At 46.8% G+C, this 18,015-nt stretch overlaps 1 protein-coding gene across 3 annotated transcripts in view; it reads right to left on the minus strand.

The window, feature by feature from the left end:
- The window catches only part of LOC149325216 (cyclin-dependent kinase 8-like), a 73,315-nt gene that overhangs the window by 18,953 nt on the left and 36,347 nt on the right, over positions 1-18,015 (minus strand). For all 3 annotated transcript variants that reach the window (XM_089562766.1, XM_089562765.1, XM_089562764.1), the window contains 5 exons: positions 17,488-17,631; positions 12,391-12,460; positions 9,266-9,338; positions 7,727-7,824; positions 5,646-5,730 (listed from right to left, as the gene is read on the minus strand). In XM_089562766.1, coding sequence (XP_089418892.1) covers positions 5,646-5,730; positions 7,727-7,824; positions 9,266-9,338; positions 12,391-12,460; positions 17,488-17,631 — 470 coding nt within the window. The remainder of the gene's footprint in view (positions 1-5,645; positions 5,731-7,726; positions 7,825-9,265; positions 9,339-12,390; positions 12,461-17,487; positions 17,632-18,015) is intronic.

The raw sequence follows: 18,015 nt of genomic DNA on the forward strand, positions 1-18,015 counted from the left end.
TTTCAGTAAACACCGCTCAAGACCACAGTCAAGACAGTTTCAGGAAGTCCGGATCGGAGTTGTGCAGTTCAGAGGGATGGCCAGGCATAACAACGCAAAGATGAATGAATCACCCCACTGCAGAATGAGCAATGCCCTGCGACAGAACTGAGCACATCAGTTCACACGGGACATGCCTGTGCTGCATGTTCCTTGGTGGGTGGCAAGTTCGGGTGGCCACGAAATGAGCATGGATGAATTTTCAACCTTCACACCACCACCATAGAAAGCACACATCCACAATGCACGCAGTATTGCTCCAGGAGGCCAACTAAAGGCACAGGCTTGATGACCTGAAATAACAGCGTTAATGCTCAGGGTAGCCGGCCATTGAGAATAAAAGGTTATATGAGTGGACTACACAGACAGGAGTGCCAACTCAGGCAGTCCGAAAATCTTATAATCTTATACTCTTGAAGCCAAGAGAACGCGGCGCATCCAATTCAACACTCTACTCTCTGCCTACGCTCAGTTCCTAACCTTGTGGTGTCTAAGCATTTGCATCACCTTTTTGCTTGCAATGGCAACCAGATTTTCGCTTTCCACCATCACCAACTTTTGGCCAGGGCCACAATTAAATAGCTCACAGCAATGCACAACTACATAAATATGCTGCACAGGAAAGCAAAAGAGTACTAGTAAAGCACTGCAAGCAATTGCTACCTATACTCTTGTCACATCCACTTGTTTTGAAGCACCTCTGCAAACTGAACTGAATGAAGAATGTGCAGAGTGATGCATTTGTATGTCCCATGCATACTACACTACAGCAACAGCGCATCTCTTCTTTATTTAGCCTTTTCAGGCGCTTTGTACACAATTGTGTAAGCGGCAAACTTGCAGCTTTTTCTGAGAACCTGAAGCACTTAACAGTGATCTCATTATTTCAGTAAAATTGAGCACCCTTCTTGTCGCAAATAAGTTGCTTTTTTGTACCATGTAGCGAATGCAGTAAATAATATTTCACATAAGAGTGAGCTAGGTAGCAGTTTGTCCGCCGTTTTTATGCAGACAGATTTTGCCGTGAGTGAAAACACAGATTGTTTTTGCTCAGTTTCGAGGGTAATGTGAACCTTCGAAACACAAAGCGATTCCACGATCCCTAGGGCATTTACCTGACACACGAGAGCATTTTGATGTTATTATTTCTAACAAATCTGACACTTGGTACAGAATTCCCCACATCGTAGTAAGAACTGACCTGCTGGTCTTTCACATTCGAAAACTAACGAATTCCCTTTCTTGAGGCCTGAATATACTACTTAGGTGAAAAAATAATTGTTTTTCAGCCAAACCAAAAAATGGCGCCTGAAACGGTTAGTATACAAACACACGTGCTCTACAAGAAAATGCAATGGGTAAAAGTGGAGGGATTAAAAAAATACTGAGTAAAACTTTTCCCCATGAGCTCAGCAAGTGATGACAAGAGCTCTGCTCCCCAACCCAAGCGCTCTTCCTGGACCCCAAGCATGGACAGCGACCAGCAGTAGAGTATGCAGGTTTCCATCTGCAACATACTACATGGCCGAGAGCAATGGCTGCCACCAACGCCCTCCACCATCGTGCTCAGGATTCCCCCTGCTAAGAGTACCAAGTGGAGCTTCGGCCTATCCACCACATATCAAAGTGGGGAAGAGGTAGGCACTAGTGCACTGCACGGGCTCGGGCCGGCCCAAACGCCCGGGCCCGGCCCGCGGGCCGGGCCGGGCCGGGGCATGATTTTTTTGCCGGGCCTGGGCCGGGCCCGGGCCTGAAGTTGCGGGCCCGGGCCGGGCTCGGGCTTAAAGCTGCGGACCCGAGCCGACCTTGGGTCCGTAGAGAAACTGCTGGTGTCCGACTATTCATTCCCTATTGCAGAGTGAAGCACACAGCTGCGGCATTGGAGCAGCGACACGGATGAGCTACGGGTTATAGTACGCACTGAGAAAAAAACTAAGCTTCATTCATTGACTTATTTATTTCCCTATTTCCACGCCGCGGTGGCTTAACGGTAAAGTTTCTTGACTACTGAGCCGGGGAACCAGGGTTTGCTCATAGCCTCGGCGGCCGCATTTCTGTTTAGGCGGCAACCAGGACAGCCATGTACTTTATAGTATCATTGCTCATTGAAGAAACCCAGGCGGTCAAAATGATCCGGAATCCTTTGCTTCGGTGTCTCTCATAACCTGACTCCCCTTGGGCCCTTTAACCCCAAAACATAGCTTTTATTTTGTAGCTACATTTATCTCACGAGAGAAAATTCACTAACTAAAGCGCGTTTGTTTTCTTTTTGATCAGCTCACCGGAACATCTTGTAAATGAAGTAGCCACAAAATCTCGCGAGAGTTTGTAAATCTCATCTCATAACCACATCTATCCCTCCTCGCTTCTTCAGCCTGGTTGTCATGACAAGTGTTTTACCCTGTAAGTTATCATATAGCTCGCGCGTTATCTTCTGCTCCACCAGTAAGAGTAAAATACAACCGGCCTTAATAGGCGATTGATTGTTCGTCATCCCAAAACATACCTATACACTATTAGAAATGCATTCGGGGAGAACGTAATAGTTTAGGACGCTTATAGCCCTCAAACACACACCGTGAAATACTAAAGCCTTTTAGCTCCTCGTTTCAGCTGAAAGGAGACCATTTCGGCTGTGAGCTCAACCTGAGAGCTCGCGTTCACTAAAAAAAAATGTCATCCCACTGCTTGCTAGGCAGCTTTAATGTTTATACTTCGCGGGCGGGAAAATATAACTGATTTAAATCAAAGGGAAATGCAAAGTAGTCTATTACGCTTGTATGCAGGCCTTTTTATTTGGCTCTCGGAACTTCCGAGTTTATCTTTGCGCACCTACACGAGATAACTGTCCAAAAGGCGGGCCTGGCGAGTACTACTCTTAATCACTTCCTTCTGGGTTAAAAAGAACCAACTTTCTGCAAGCCAAACCGTGGTTTCAGAACTTTTGTCGGCCAGTTCCTTATCGGTCTAGTAGCAGTCCACTTCCTCATAGTGAGCAGTATACTTCAAGCGTTACTGTGAAACAGGCCGGGCCGGGCCCGGGCTGGGCTTCACTCCGGGATTCACGGGCCGGGCCGGGCTCGCTAGAGCGATAATTTAGCGGGCCTGGGCCGGGCCCGGGCTTCAGGTCTCGGGCCCGGGCCGGGCTCGGGCCTCAGATTGAGGCCCGTGCAGTGCTCTAGTAGGCACCACCACCAGAGCTAGTACCTCCAAGGGTAGTAGAACAAGCAGGCACAGAAAAAAACAAAATCTACGACTGTCGTCCCAAGCAGCATGCATTCAGAAACTCAGTGAATGTTGAATCAGTCTTCTACCGCATTTTGTCGACTCTCCAGCACTGTTGCCAAATCGTGGGAAAAGCAAGCTACAAAGGGAAAAAGGGAAATTTATTTTTAACCCATTGAAAATGTGGGAAATTTTTGGCGTCGCTAATAACTGCTGTTCCAAATGTGTTTTCTCGGGAAAATGTGCACAGATACAGTGAAAAGTGCTTCGTTGTGGCGTGACCAGTCTTGTGAGCAGAAATATGGCCCCGTCTTCTTCCTTTTCCTGCTTAGCCTTGGCTGCAGAGCCACAGAAAGCTGTCGAGGTGTACAATTAATTGCGGACACGGCACGAGTACACTGCACAAGAGGTAGGGGTGGACGTCCATGGCCGCCTTCTCCTCCGGGGAGGTGGGGAGGGGACACCTTTCTCATTTTCCTATAGTATTGACTCCTGGAATTCATTGAGATACCTTTGACAACATTTTTGCGAATGCAGTGGAGGTTAGGCAGGGTTTTTGACACTGTGTAGTAAGTGGCCAGGTTGATGGTTGTTCAGGCTAGAGGTGTGGAGGGGTGAAGGAGGTAAGTTCATGAATATGATTGGCTTGGTTTATGGGGTTTAACGTCCCAAAGCGACTCAGGCTATGAGGGACGCCGTAGTGGAGGGCTCCGGAAATTTCGACCACCTGGGGTTCTTTAACGTACACTGACATCGCACAGCACACGGGTCTCTAGAATTTCTCCTCCAAAGAAATTCAACCGCCGCGGCCGGGATCGAACCCGCGTCTTTCGGGTCAGCAGCCGAGCACCATAACCACTCAGCCACCGCGGCGGCTCATGAATATGAGGAGATGCGGCTCCTCCACTCTTTCAACCTCATTTCACACCGACTTTCATTCCTCCCCTCAAGGAGCAGTCCTGGTGTCCACACCCTGAGTGGATGCATTCTTCCCCTCATGCCCAGCTTCCATCGCGAATTCTTTTCTTTAATTTCCCTCTCCTAGCTGTCCTCATGCTATAGTCACAGCTCAGGTGCTTCAGGTCTTGGTGCCAGATTTTGGTGGCTAGCAACATCTTTTCCTTCCATTGCTATTTTCGCAGCTTGATTTGCGACAATATAACCCTCTCAACCAATGAAGATGTTCTTGATGCGTCATTTATGACGCCGGGTTCTCCGGTGAACGGGGCCCTTAATGTTAAAATACAAATCACTGGTGCAGAGGCAATCCAGTTCACATTTGCACTTCTGACCAGTACAATCTCTTCCCCTCTACTGAAGAATCGACTGTGGGCGAGTTGGCTCATGATTAGGTGAAAACAAAGCACACGACAATGGACACAGGAAAAGAACCTGAGCAGGAGCAGAAGCACCATGTCCATGTACAGAAGAAGGCAGAACGCATGTCTAGAACGAGCGAACTGTCTGTTCCGCACCTCCCAAAGCCACTGCGACCAGGAAGTCAAAAAATGACAACGAAATCCTATAAGTTTCAACTGCACATGCTTACATCCAAACCATTTTATTGCGTTAGGAATACTACTCCAGGTTTCACCTCATCGCGTAGACCCGTTCGGTAGGGACGGATGACCTTGAACAGCCACTGCGCCGAACAGGTGGCGCGCCGTTGCTTCAGCCGCACTCCGCCAGATGGCAGCGCCATCGGCACGCCGCGCGTATAAATGCACGCTTGCCTTGGCGTGAATGCTTTGCTATGCAGTCCTCTAAGGAGAAGTGGCAGCGACAGGAAGAAGCGAGAAAGCGACAACGTGCACAACAGACACCAGAACAGCGTAAAGAACGTCTTGCAAAGCGTCGTGCTAAGGATGCAGCTCGGCGACAACATTCTACATCGCAGAGTGGTTCCACGTCGTCGGTTACCGATGAATCTCAACACCTGACTGCTCCGAAACGCCGCAATGCTACCAATTGGACGACTTGACGAATCCCATGGTGGAAGGAGTGGCTTTAACACTGGACCAACATACTATGGTGTGTGAGCTACACCACAAGCTATACTACACAAGCTACTCCACAAGCGAACACACAAGCGTAGCCATGCAGCCATTGCTAACGCAATTTACCCAGTTTAACCAGAGCTAAACCACTGGCAATTTTTTTTAACCAAATGCTATCTACAGACATCGCGTGTTCAACCCGAAACACTGCCAGAACGTGTTCTAGACAAGCGTTTTGCGCTTTGTACATTTCTTTCTTTGTCCTGTGTCCATCTTGTGCACCTTGTGCTCTTTTACTGAGTTCTCCAAGAAAGCAGAACGAAAGTCATTGTTCGGGACGATGTAAACCGGCTCTGCTGGTCTGGTCCCTCTGCGGGGACATACCTTGCTGGCGTCCGACTTGTCCTCTTGCTCCTCGTCCGTGAGGAAGTCCCGCTTCGGATATGGTATGGGCACACCGGCAAACACACTGCGGAGGCAACGACAGGCACATGCTTGCACTCCCTCACTCACGGGAGAGGCAGTAAAAGACGCCCAATGGGAGCAACACACCGGACTATGAAGATTTTTTGTCATGAAGCGACAGAATGAGCTCCTAGCTGTGGTGGCAATTTATGCCAAGTTCTCACCTAACTTCAGGGCACGCAGCTGGTGTGAACAAAATGCAATGAATAGAACAAAAACAAGCGCATAACTACAGCAGCAACGGTCACTTCACTGCAACCACACACAAAGGTGATGAAGGAACAAACAAAACATGTAGTATACATAAGTTTTCCTTCGATTCCTTTTCTGTGCCCCAACAGCTGCAAAAACTGTAAGGGTGCGTGAATACAGTGCGATCCAGTTATAGCGATACTGTGAAAACCGGAACATATGATCATTATATCTCTAGACTGGCAAAAAAAGGGCAAAAAGAATGCACTCACATATTCCCCCACGCATACAGGTATTGCCCCATGCATGCAGCCACCAACATCGGCACTCCTGTAGAGGTCCCACAGCGTTCTGGCGCTCTGCCAATTTCGCCGACTGAGCCACCACCCCCAGCCACCCCCGCCTGAGCTCCCACCAAAACATAATCACGCTGCGATGCTATCAGTCCACAGAATTTTGGCACAAAATGGAGGAACGTGCTAAGAACAGCTAACGCTAAAAAAATAAAATTTCAACGGCAAAAGTGTGTGTGTGTGTGTGTGTGTGTGTGCGTGTGTGCGCGTGCGTGCGTGCGTGCGTGTGTGTGTGTTTGTGTGTGGGGGGGGGGGGGGGGGGGGGGCCAGAGCTAGCGCCACTATCGCCTTGTGGTTATTCACCGCCATTTTTACCCACTTCACGAATGCGCAAGCGGGCGGAAACGGCAGAAACTACATTTGTGTGAGAAAGCGTTGTACTGAGGCAACCAAGGAAGCTCTTCCCTCCATCCTGCAACGATTGCAACAATGAACTTCTGCAACAACGATTGCAACAATGAACTTTATTCGAACTTCTCACCAATTATTCGAAAAATATATGAAATCAATTCGTTTCAAACAATTTTTGAGTGTGCACTATTTGATTCATTCAGCGGACTGAATAGGACATTCAATCTACTACGAAAAAATTTTGAGTATGTGCACACCCCTGAAAAAGCATTCAATTTTTTTTTCCTCAGGACCATGTTATACCCTGATTTCAAATGCGCAGCTTTTGATTTCACCTGCCAGCTTGTGAAGTTATATCTACATGGAGATAAGTTACGTCTACGCCTTCGCTTCACCAATCAAGACTTTCCCATCTGGTAGGGGAAGGTCTGAGATGATGACAACCCAAGGTCAGATTCAGATTTTATATTTGGAAGCTGTGCAGAACCGCGCATGACGTTTCATTCTTTCTAATTATCACCGAACAAGCAGTGGAACTGCCACGAAATCAAGTTTGTCCCTACCACTTCTTACCCACCGCAGATCAATAGCTTCATTGTGTCTTCTTCATAAAATTTACCAAAACAGCTTTCTCAAACATAAGTTACTGTCAAGACCCTGTTACATATCAGCACGCGTTGATCACCGTCATAAATTTGGAATCCCATCTTGTCACACCAAATGTTTTCATGACTCATTCATACTCCGAACTTGCGTCAGCTGGAATCACCTTCCCCACGACATCGCAGGTATTTCTGATAATACTGCATTTCGTAAAGTCCTTAATGTTTCTTTCCGAGTATGTGTTTGTTTATTACTGTATAAAAATTGCCTTTCACTGTCTACACACTGTTTTAATGTATCCCCACTGCATTTCTGATCTCATTGCCTTCCCGTGTTTTCACTTTATGTATTCCTGGTTTATTTTTGTTTTCTCTCATTCTTGTTGTTACTATTTAGGCTGAATTTTTTATGTATTCCCACTCCCCTCTGTAATGCCTTTGGGCCTTGGAGGTACAATAAACAAATAAATATATAAATAAATAAATAAATAAGAGCACTCACTCCTGAGTGGGCACGGGGTCCTCGAGGAAGTAGGGGTCCTGCATGGCCTGCTCCGAGGTGATCCGCTTGGTTGGATCCATCAGCAGCAGCTTCTGAAGCTGTCCGTCCCCAAAGGAAGGGAGGGCTAACACATCACTCATCACAAGACGGGGAGGGACCACAACACCCATAGCAGCACAGATAAGACCCAGCCAGTGCACCAATTTGTAGGTGCACTGGCTGACAACAGTGCATTGTCCTGCATTGTACTGACAACAGTCGTCAGTAGCGTGTCTTGTCCACCTACCTTGTGAATGTCTCATTTTTTGCGCCAACGTTTGCACGTAGAACTATGCACCAACTAGCCCGGCAACAAGTGTTATTCTGGCACTAAATGCCCACTAAAAAAGAGGCAAGAGCCAGAAAAGAGAAGTGAGCCGGCGCTGCATGGATAAGAACTGCGGGGAACTTACAATCATTTACAGTGTTTACTCTGCATAACCATAACGCCGTTTTTGTTAAGAATGTCTAACCATAACACAACAATTATGTGCATGCCTCCTGGATGGTTGCATGCAGAAGGCACTCTGGCCACTCCTGCTGCCTTCCACACACCCCACTGTACTGCTGCCACCGTGGTGGTGTTCCCTTTTTTCAGTAAAGTTAGTTGCTGGGCTAGTTGGTAATCTCGAATTAAGTTCATTGTAAACAGCACGAAGGCACAAGGCCAAAGAAAGAAAGGGAGAAGAAGGACGGGAAGGAAGACGAACACAGTGCTGACTGACAGCTGTTTATTCCTAGACACACACACAGCTTAAGTACCCTCAGACCAATGCAGACGCACGCCGTACAGGGGGAGCAAGGAAAAAGAAAAAAACCATTACACATTTATCTCAGAAACCTTGAAAGAAACATCTTTTCTGCGTGACACAATACAATTGAAGTGTCACGAACACATTTTGAACCAGCTTTCTTGATATAATACGCCTCTATTGTTTCACATGTGGTTTGCAGTTTGCTCCTGAAAAACCTGCAAACTGCAGGAAAAACTGCAAAACCTGAAAAACTTCTTCCTCTAGGATGTCATTAACCCGCGTTTGTTTTCTCACCTATTCTGCCCGCTTCCTGCCTCTTAACGTTACACCTATCATTTTTCTTTCCATAGCTCGATGCGTTGTCCTTAACTTAAGTTGAACCCTCTTTGTTAGCCTCCACGTTTCTGCCCCATAGGTGAGTACCGGTAAGATACAACTCCATGATCTGAGAGAACCTGCCGTATGCGCTCCACCCCATTCTTATCCTTCTAGTTATTTCTCTCTCGTGATCCGGATCAGCTGTCACTACCTGCCACACTCCTGACCACCTGTGGTTTGGCGCACTGTCGTCACATCCGCTGGACACTTCATTAGTGTCTTTCCATTCCTGAAAACCTGCTACAAAACCACCCAGAGATGAGACATGTAAAATGCATGCAACTGCTTCAGGCCAAGTAGTCACGAGCGTCGGCACCCTACGCTGTCCCCCCCCCCCCCCCCCCCCCCCCCCCGAACACTCGCTCACCAAAAGGAAGGCCTTGCTGTCTGGCTTGACCTTGTGCTTCTCCATGTACTTCACGAGGGAGCAGCTGGCATAACTGCAACACGTGACCAGCGATGAGGAATGAGTGGAGGAGGTGCTCCGAAGCAGCAGTAGCACGGCAGCAAACAGGTGCCACAACAATCCTTATTAACCTGAGACACTCCACCTCAGCTGCATGTGCGAGAGAGGGCAGGGCAGATGCTGGAGCACAACAAAGCTCGCTATTTTCAGGGAACGATCCTTTGTGGTGCAGTGAAATCCTCGTGGATGAGCAGCAATAGGATTTCATTTTTCTTTTGCTTTACTTTTCTCTAATACTCTGCATTTTTTGTTCAGTACCCGATTGCCTTTCCTTTTTGTGTGTGAATATACTGTTTTGTTGTTTGTTAAAAGTATGCGGACCATAACTGCCTGTGTAATTTTTGTCCGTTTGTTTTCCCTATATTTCAAATACCACGATGCCTCGTTGTGTTTTTCTTGTCTGTATAAATATGACCATGGCCGTACTTTCTTGTCCCCCCCCCCCTTATGTAATGCCCAAACCAGGGCCCTTAAGGGATAATAAATGATGATGATGATGATGATGACTATGTGATGATTCACTGGACACCCGATTCATGCGTGCCCACAGGATTGTCCTTGTTTCATACGCCATGACCTCCTCGTTCGATAAGGCTTTCACATTCTGCTCTTAAAGGGGAAGCTTAAGCATCCTCCAAGCTCTCTTTTTTTTTTTTACTGACCGCTCGGCGCTGAAGGGAGTGTCAATAGTTGCTGGAAGGGCCGCTGTTCTAATCGCAGCGGCACCGTCACTCGGAACGGCAGCATCACAAAGTTTAACACACACAATAAAACAGATTGGTGAGCTGGACTGCTCTAACTGATAAAGAGAGGAACAACTCTGCAGACACTGTCTGCCAACAATACAGCCAACAATACAGGAGTGAACTTATCACAGAGGCATAAGAAGGCTATCATAGAGGAAACATTCACTCAAGCACATGTTACATCATGCCCCCCCCCCAAAAAATAGACCTAAACATAAACTCGGCCACTGCCATAAGCATCACTCAAGCCAGATTTTGTGCACATGGAGCATGGCAAAAAGCCACGCCACATCTACTCAGCTTATCGTCCCATTGATGGTTGGTTTGGTTGGTTTATGGGGTTTAACGTCCTAAAGCGACTAAGGCTATGAGAGACGCCGTAGTGAAGGGCTCCGGAAATTTCGACCACCTGGGGTTCTTTAACGTGCACTGACATCGCACAGTACACGGGCCTCTAGAATTTCTCCTCCGAAGAAATTCCAGCCGCCACGGCCGGGATCGAACCCGCGTCTTTTGGGTCAGCAGCCGAGCACCTTAACCACTGAGCCACCGCGGCGGCTATCGTCCCATTGAGGCTGCATTCTGTGCACTATTATGGCCCCCATCACTTCCCATGCAAGTGTCCTATATAATCGCCTAATGATTTTTTTGACCCGGTGGGACCTGGAAAATGGTCGGAATTATCGATAGTTCGAAAAATCTGTGAACTTCAAAATAAAAAAGAAACCTTCTGCAAAAAAAAAACAAAAAACAGCGCTCAAAATCTAAAAATTCGCCACTCCCCATGTTCCGCTTGCAAGCAATAGTATTAGAATGTATCTGAACCATAGTCATGCTTTCATCATGTCCCCACCACCTCATGTCATGATACCAAATGGTACAATGCAGCCACAAGTCATGCCATGAACAAATGCTCACACCGCGCAAAGCAAAAACAATCAGTTTGCACGGGCAACAACACTAACGAAGACGGAGGTAACCAACCTGCAGGAAGACAAGAGTGGAAACGAGAGCCTCGGATATGCTTGATACATGATTAGGATATGTCATTTTGCCATATATTCCATATATTTTCTTCCAGGAGAGATATTTGACATCTTAATGCATATTCAAAATCAGCATTCTATAATATACCCGCAAGCTAAGTTTCAGCAAGATATGTAAACAAATAAAAAAAAAGAATTTTAAGACCCTCATCTCCCTATATTAAGACAAAATAACAAACTTTCAGTTGAAAAACGACCTCCACAGTATTGCTGGCATCTATTTTAGTTCGAAAAATTCAACTTTCGTTGGTCATGAAAATGCACACATTCCTATGAGGAATTCAACTTTCGTTGGTCATGAAAATGCACACATTCCTATGAGGTACTGACGATTCCTAAGCGAAGTCTGAAATATCGCGCAAGCCCGAATTATTGGACCCTGAGACATCGGTCGGCTGCCGTAGTAGCAATTTGAAAAAGACACGGATTCTGTGCCAAGCTTCTCAGCGCTACGATTAAGTTCCACTTCCTTTACATGAAAAGTGCCGCAAAAGGCCTTACGGAAAAGTCTATGCATGCAAAATGTATTCTACTTACGGTCTGGGGCTGTATAAGAGAGGAAAGTCGAAAATTGACTGCACAGCCTTTGATGTCACACAGCTCATTTGTGTAAATGATAAAGAAAAACTGCAGTTCAAGCATATTTTTTGCATAATGAAGAAACTATATGAACGCTATAGTATTCGAAAATTTCAAATTAAAGAGATTTAGGAAATTTTAACGATTGTTTTCCTATAAAAGCCTCTCATCCAGCCTAAACATTTTGCACCTGATCTTTTTCACTGCTGCTAAGTTCCAGTTAGTACAGTACTAACCAATCTAGCATGAACAAGTTTTTAGGGTTAAAAATGTTTTGATGCCGTGCCCACAGCATCACTACCGCCTGCATGCAATGAAACACAGCACGCATGCAGAGAAGTTACATCATTACATTTACAAAAAAATCAAGAAACAAAGTCACCATTGCATTAGAAGACCGCTTACAAAAAGCAGGCACTCCTAAAGACCGAAAAACATTGTGAAGTTACACTCATAGGAGAAATAAAGAATCTATGCACACTCGTCATTTCTTGTTTTCACGAGAATAAGACGAAACAAATAAAGCTCTGTTCTTCATTCTAGCACCAATACTTCCAGTCTTTGTCTTTCTACAAGAAACGAGCTAGAGTGAGCAACCAACCCTCGTCTCAGCAAATGAGAATAACGACGCGGCAGGAAAGCTGCCCTGCCCCACCTTGAGCGCTTGAAGTCCTTCATGAGCGTGTGGTGCTCGGGCATCTTCTTGATGTCCTCCCAGTCCTTCTCTGTGGGCAGAGAGAGAAAGAAGAAAAGAAAAACGTTGATGACTACCCTTAAGGGGGGACGCTCGTCTTCGGAAACATTTTCTACCAATGAAGTCACAATTATGACATCCTCAGGGAAGATGCACCTTTGTGAGCTGATTTGAAATATGCCAGTTAATTTCATGTAAACCAATTCCCTGAGTGCTTAAGTAGTCCGTTACCCAAGTTTCTGTGATAGCTTTTAAGAAATCACTCTGCACGAAACTTGCTAAAATGCATGCTGTTGCTTTCTCTCGATATCAAGGATTGCACTAAGGGTACAGTTTACATTCTGCCTCTTACGGATGTTGAGTTAGGGAGCTTAGAAGCTGACACTTCAGAAACAGGAACACTAACATTTCTTCCCGTTTCTGAAGTGGCAACTTTGAAATCCTTTAACTAAGTTTCTATGATAAACAAAGATGATAATTTTACCTTTATTGCATTCCTTGATGTCAAGAGGAACCAATGGCATGCATTCTGGCAAGTTCCGAGCAGCAAAATTTCTTGAAAGCTCATCGCAAAAAAAACTATACAACAAAAGTCCTCAAAGAATTGGTTTACATGAAATTAAACTACATATTTTGAGTCAGCTCATAAAAGTACATGTTTCCTGAAGGTTTCACAATTGTGGCTCTATTAATAAAAGATTTCTAAGATCAGTGTCCCCCCTAAGACTACAATGCCATAATCCCTCCCTCACTAGCACTCCTTCTCGTTAACAGATCCACAGATTGCGCGAGTTCTCGTTTCCCTCCAGGGTGCAATGGTTAAGGGGTTAATCAGTGGTGAAACGGTTAAGCGATGCGCCACTGCTCCGGCAGGTGACGGTTCCAATCACAGCCACTGGTGGAGCTTGTGAGATGCAGTTTGCGTTTGCCGAGCTCCCCCGTAAGGCTCATTTTCAGCAGACAGTTCTTTCAGGCTGTCTACCGTTTGACCAATGAGCTGATGCGCTGTGCCACAGTGAGCAGGTGGAATCTGCACTGAATTTACTTTCATTACCCTATTTTCCGGCGTATAGACGCACCCTTGTATAAGACGCATCCGCCATAATATGCAGGCTGTCATTGAAAAAGTTGGTAAATAAGACGCATCCGTGTATAAGATGCACCCCAATTTACCCAGTTAGGCTAGTGAGGCTTTATTAAACGTGCTTGCGTGACATCGCGAAATTCACTGTACCTGTGAGAAATCCTTAAGCAACCCTAAGTGATCGAAAAAGGCAACACTCACGCCATACCCGCCCACGTTTTAGCGAAAAAACGAAAGAACTCTCCCATATGTCCGTACCAACATTTAATTTCTACTTAAAACCTTCAAAGTCCTCATCTTCGGATGCGCTATCAAAAAGTTTGCCCATTTCTGGAGGCAACGCGGCTGAAACATTCTCTGCGCACTACGTACACGGAGCAAAGTTGCAAAGGGTGGCTAAAAAAGAGCGCCAGCTTGTCTTGGCTTGTCTTGACAATGGCAAAAAGCCCAATTGTCGCCATCTTTTGGCATTTCACATCACTTTTGCTTGGGGCCTCCGAAACGGTCGGGTGTTTGTGATAACAGAAGTCGTCCTCCCCACCATTTCATGATAAAGTTCACCTAAAAAAAGTTACGCATGGCGGTCCCCGTATTGAAGTATTAACCGTGTTACAACTGCGTCATTGGTAGTGATATTTTTTCGGTGAAAAAAGCTTGAACATCAACCTGAGTACCGTATTTACTCGCATAATAGGCGCACTTTTTTGCCAGAAAATCCGGCTCAAAGTTCGGGGTGCGCCTATTACGCGGGGTAAAATTTCCGGAAATTTTTCGACTCGCAAAATTGAACACACCGTGTAAACGCACTCGTGTACGGGCCGCACCCCGTTTTTGCGAAGAAAATGTTAAAAAAAAAAAAAGATCCGTGTAAGGGACGCACCGAAACTTTCCGCGACACACGCGGGAATAGCCTTCGGAATGCACGCGCCGAGGCTTCCGCGATCGGCTCCGGCTGCGCGCAACGGGCGCTTGATCGCGGAGGCCACACACGTGCACAGGAGCTTTCAGACCCCGCCCACGGAGGGCGCCCAAGGCCAAGCTCATCATCATCATCATCGTTTTCCTCCGCCGCGAGCTTTCGCTATCTATATCGCCATCAGCATCTCCAGCTCGTTTTTTTTTGCTGTTGTTGCTGTCAAGTGCCGGGATTTGCGGTAGTGCGATAGTTATCGTGGTTTATGGCTTTGCCGCGGAGCGTAGCTGTTTTAGCTCGACGGGCAAGCACCTTAACAGCTACACGGCTGGGAGTTTGCTCTCGAACACGGCAAGCATGCGGCAGGTCGGAAAATACGACGTGGCCGAGAAGTGCGGCAGTTGCGACTGCGGCGTCCCTAAATTTTCGTACGCGACTCCAAGCGCCGAGGTTTTCGTGGGCCTAAGTCTGGAACGTTTCCGGCTGGAGATGAAGCTTTCCAAACAGACGTTTAAAGTGAGCATCCCTGAAAACTGCGTGCGGCTGTTCTACGCGATGTCGTTGTACGTGCTGTGGGTCCGCAGCAGCTGCGACGGCAGCAGCACTAGTAGGGACTGGTAGTCAGTTCAGCAAAAACTTTGTTAAAGTAAAGATTGGGAAGCGGGGGGTGGCGAGGCGTCGGCTTGCAATCGTGTAAATACAGTATTGATCACAGTGCAGAGTTCGGGGTGCGCCTATTATGCGTGGAAATAAAAAAATCTGATTTTTCGCGCCCTAACTAGGGGTGCGCCTATTATGCAAGTGCGCCTATTACGCGAGTAAAAACGATAATTTCTGAACTCTCAACAAAAAAAAAAAAAAAATCGAGAAACTCGTGCATAAGAAGCACCAGCAAGATTTTTGACAAAAAGCCGCGTCCTATACACCAGAAAATACGGTAATTTCACTGCCACCTGGCATGATGGGCATGCTGACCACAACCCAGTGGGCAGGGGGGCCACCCGCTTTTTTCTAACACAGACGGATGCCGGCTTTTCTCGAGAACGGAACCTCTGATGGCATCACGTCAACGTCCACCAGAGAAAGGTGCACTCCCGCGTGCATTCGTTTACAACCGAAGCTGCCAAAAGCGACGGCCAACTGTCATTAGAAAGCTAGCCACACAGCCTGGCGGCAGCTGAAGTGTTTGAACATGTGCGCACATTAAAGGAACCATGCAAAGAATTAAAAGCCGCTTGTAAATGTTAGAAGTGATGCTCAGAAGCATTGACACCAAGTATGAGTCTTCGGAACTGAGCCGGCAATTTATTATGAATTTTTAAAAATCGTGTTTTTTAAAATTCGCGGGCCGTTTGGTGTCTTCGTAGGGAGCCATTTTGGAACCAAAATCGGGAAAACAGACGTCACTAGTCCCATGACGTCGGCAGGCCACCACACGCTGTCATTCGCTCGAGCCGCGGCAGCTACGACGTCACGGGCACACTTCCGGTAGTGGTGAAAATCGTCTGCTCGAGCCGCCGCGCGAACCCCTCGGGCAAGCGCGAGCCAGTTAGGCATTGCCTTCGCGCGTATGGTTTCAATTTACCTCTGCCGCCTCTTTCTGTCGCGAGTTTGGGAGCCAAGAAAGCGCAGAGACCGGAGAGACGCTGCCGACGCACGCTGCTCCTCGGGAGTGGGACAACCGGAAGTCGTAAACCGAACGTCAGCGAATGACGTATTCATGGGCGGAGCCCAGTCCCGGAGCTGTTTTCTTTATTTTTTATGGTGCCCCGCACATACGAGTTGAGGGGGGAGAGGAGGAGCGTGATTTTGAATTGTCCATAACTTCGTTGTTATTGATGCTAGCTCAGAAATTCTTGCGCTGGGGTGACGAGTGACGGATTGCCTATCTTTACGTAATCTCAATAAATTTATTTCATAGTCCCTTTAAACCTGGTCACAGTCTCTGCCACCCCGTGCTGTTACACACTGCCCATTTATCAAAATCAAACGCAGGTTCAACTGTTCAACCTATCAGCGTCTCACACAATGATTGGAGCAAAAGTTCCCAGAGCATGCAAGAGGTAACCAAGATGCATGCATACTCAGTCTGTTGACCACATGTGATCAGTCTATATGGCATTGGAATTGGGATGAGCTTGGCGTTGAGTGCAGTCAAGTCGGCTCCTGTCCACTTAGTGGAAGAGCATATCGAGGGTCTTTTATTTGACCGTCATTAATTGTAACACAGAAAAAAACCCAGGCAACATATCACGCATGTGTGCTCCAGATGGCAGACAAACTGCAGACCTGCATGCATACCGGGTGTTTCAGCACTTGCAAAAATTTTCAAAAGTGGGCTTTTTGGGGTAAAAACATGGCTTTTGCGGCATAGTATTACCAGTGTTGGCAAAAACCAGAAAACTGGTGAATCATCTTTAGTCAGCTGGTTAACTAATTTTCAACTTTTTAACTAGTAGTGCTAGGCGCCTAGTTGCATTTAGAGATTTGTAGCCGGTTGTTAGTAATAGCCATATCAGTTCCTAGAATTTCGAAAACGCGATTACCCTCGCCACTCTGGATAGCAAACCTGGCTGCATCGTGCGAAAATACATGCGTTTTCGAGAGCATGCAGGCAAAGCAACTCCTCCAGTGCTCGTAACTAGTCGAAAAAGCCAAATTTTGTCGAGCCACAGCGCCAAGGGTAATCGCGTTTTCGAAATTCTAAAAAACTGGTGTGGCTATTACTAACGACTGGCTTCAAATCTCTAAATGCAACGAGGCGCCTAAGACAATTAGTTAAAAAGTTAATTATAAAAAATTAGTTAACCAGCTAACTATTTAAGACGATTCATCAGATTTCTGGTGTCCGCCAACACTGGTAATACTATGCTGCAAAAGTCATACTTTTACCCCAAAAAGGCTACTTTTGAAAAATTTTTAAAAAGTTTGCTGAAACACCCGGTATTTCTTTCCAGGCAGTCTGGTCAGCAAAGTTCTTATGTTGCAAAGAATGCACGCTGTCAAGCACACAACAGAAAACACACTGAGGCGAGAAGGGTAGAGTAATCGGAGTCCCCACCGTGCGGGAAGCCCATGACATTGAAGATGCGGTCCAGCTGGTCGTGGTGGTAGGGGTTGCTGGTCTTGATGTCCTCCTGGCGGCAGTGGAAGATGGGCTCCGAGGTCAGCAGCTCAGCAAAGATGCACCCAATGGCCCAGATGTCTGCGGGAGAGAAGGGAAGAACTCCGCCCTGCTCAAGCTGGCCACGATTGGCTGAGCAAAACTCTCGGGCATCTCTTCACCACCAACGCGTAGCCGCACACATGACGAGAGATAGTACCGATATCACTAAAGACAAGTCACACTCGTCTGGCCCAGCTCCTACCTCCAAAGACAAGTTACGGTTGGTGACTGTATTGGTTGCAGTTTTCAACACCAGAGGGCGGCAGATGTCCATGAATGACATGTATTGTGCCTTCAGCACGTTTTAAGCTGACAACAACAGTCATTTTCGCCAAAAACTAAAAAAAAATTTGCAGACGATTACGCTTCTCAGCAATGCGATTTTTGAGTACTGCAGCTGCTGCAGTACTTGAACCGTAGGCA

The sequence above is a fragment of the Amblyomma mixtum genome, chromosome 10 (genome assembly GCF_055824585.1).
Source record: "Amblyomma mixtum isolate Tamu chromosome 10, ASM5582458v1, whole genome shotgun sequence".
Lineage (NCBI taxonomy): Eukaryota > Metazoa > Arthropoda > Arachnida > Ixodida > Ixodidae > Amblyomma > Amblyomma mixtum.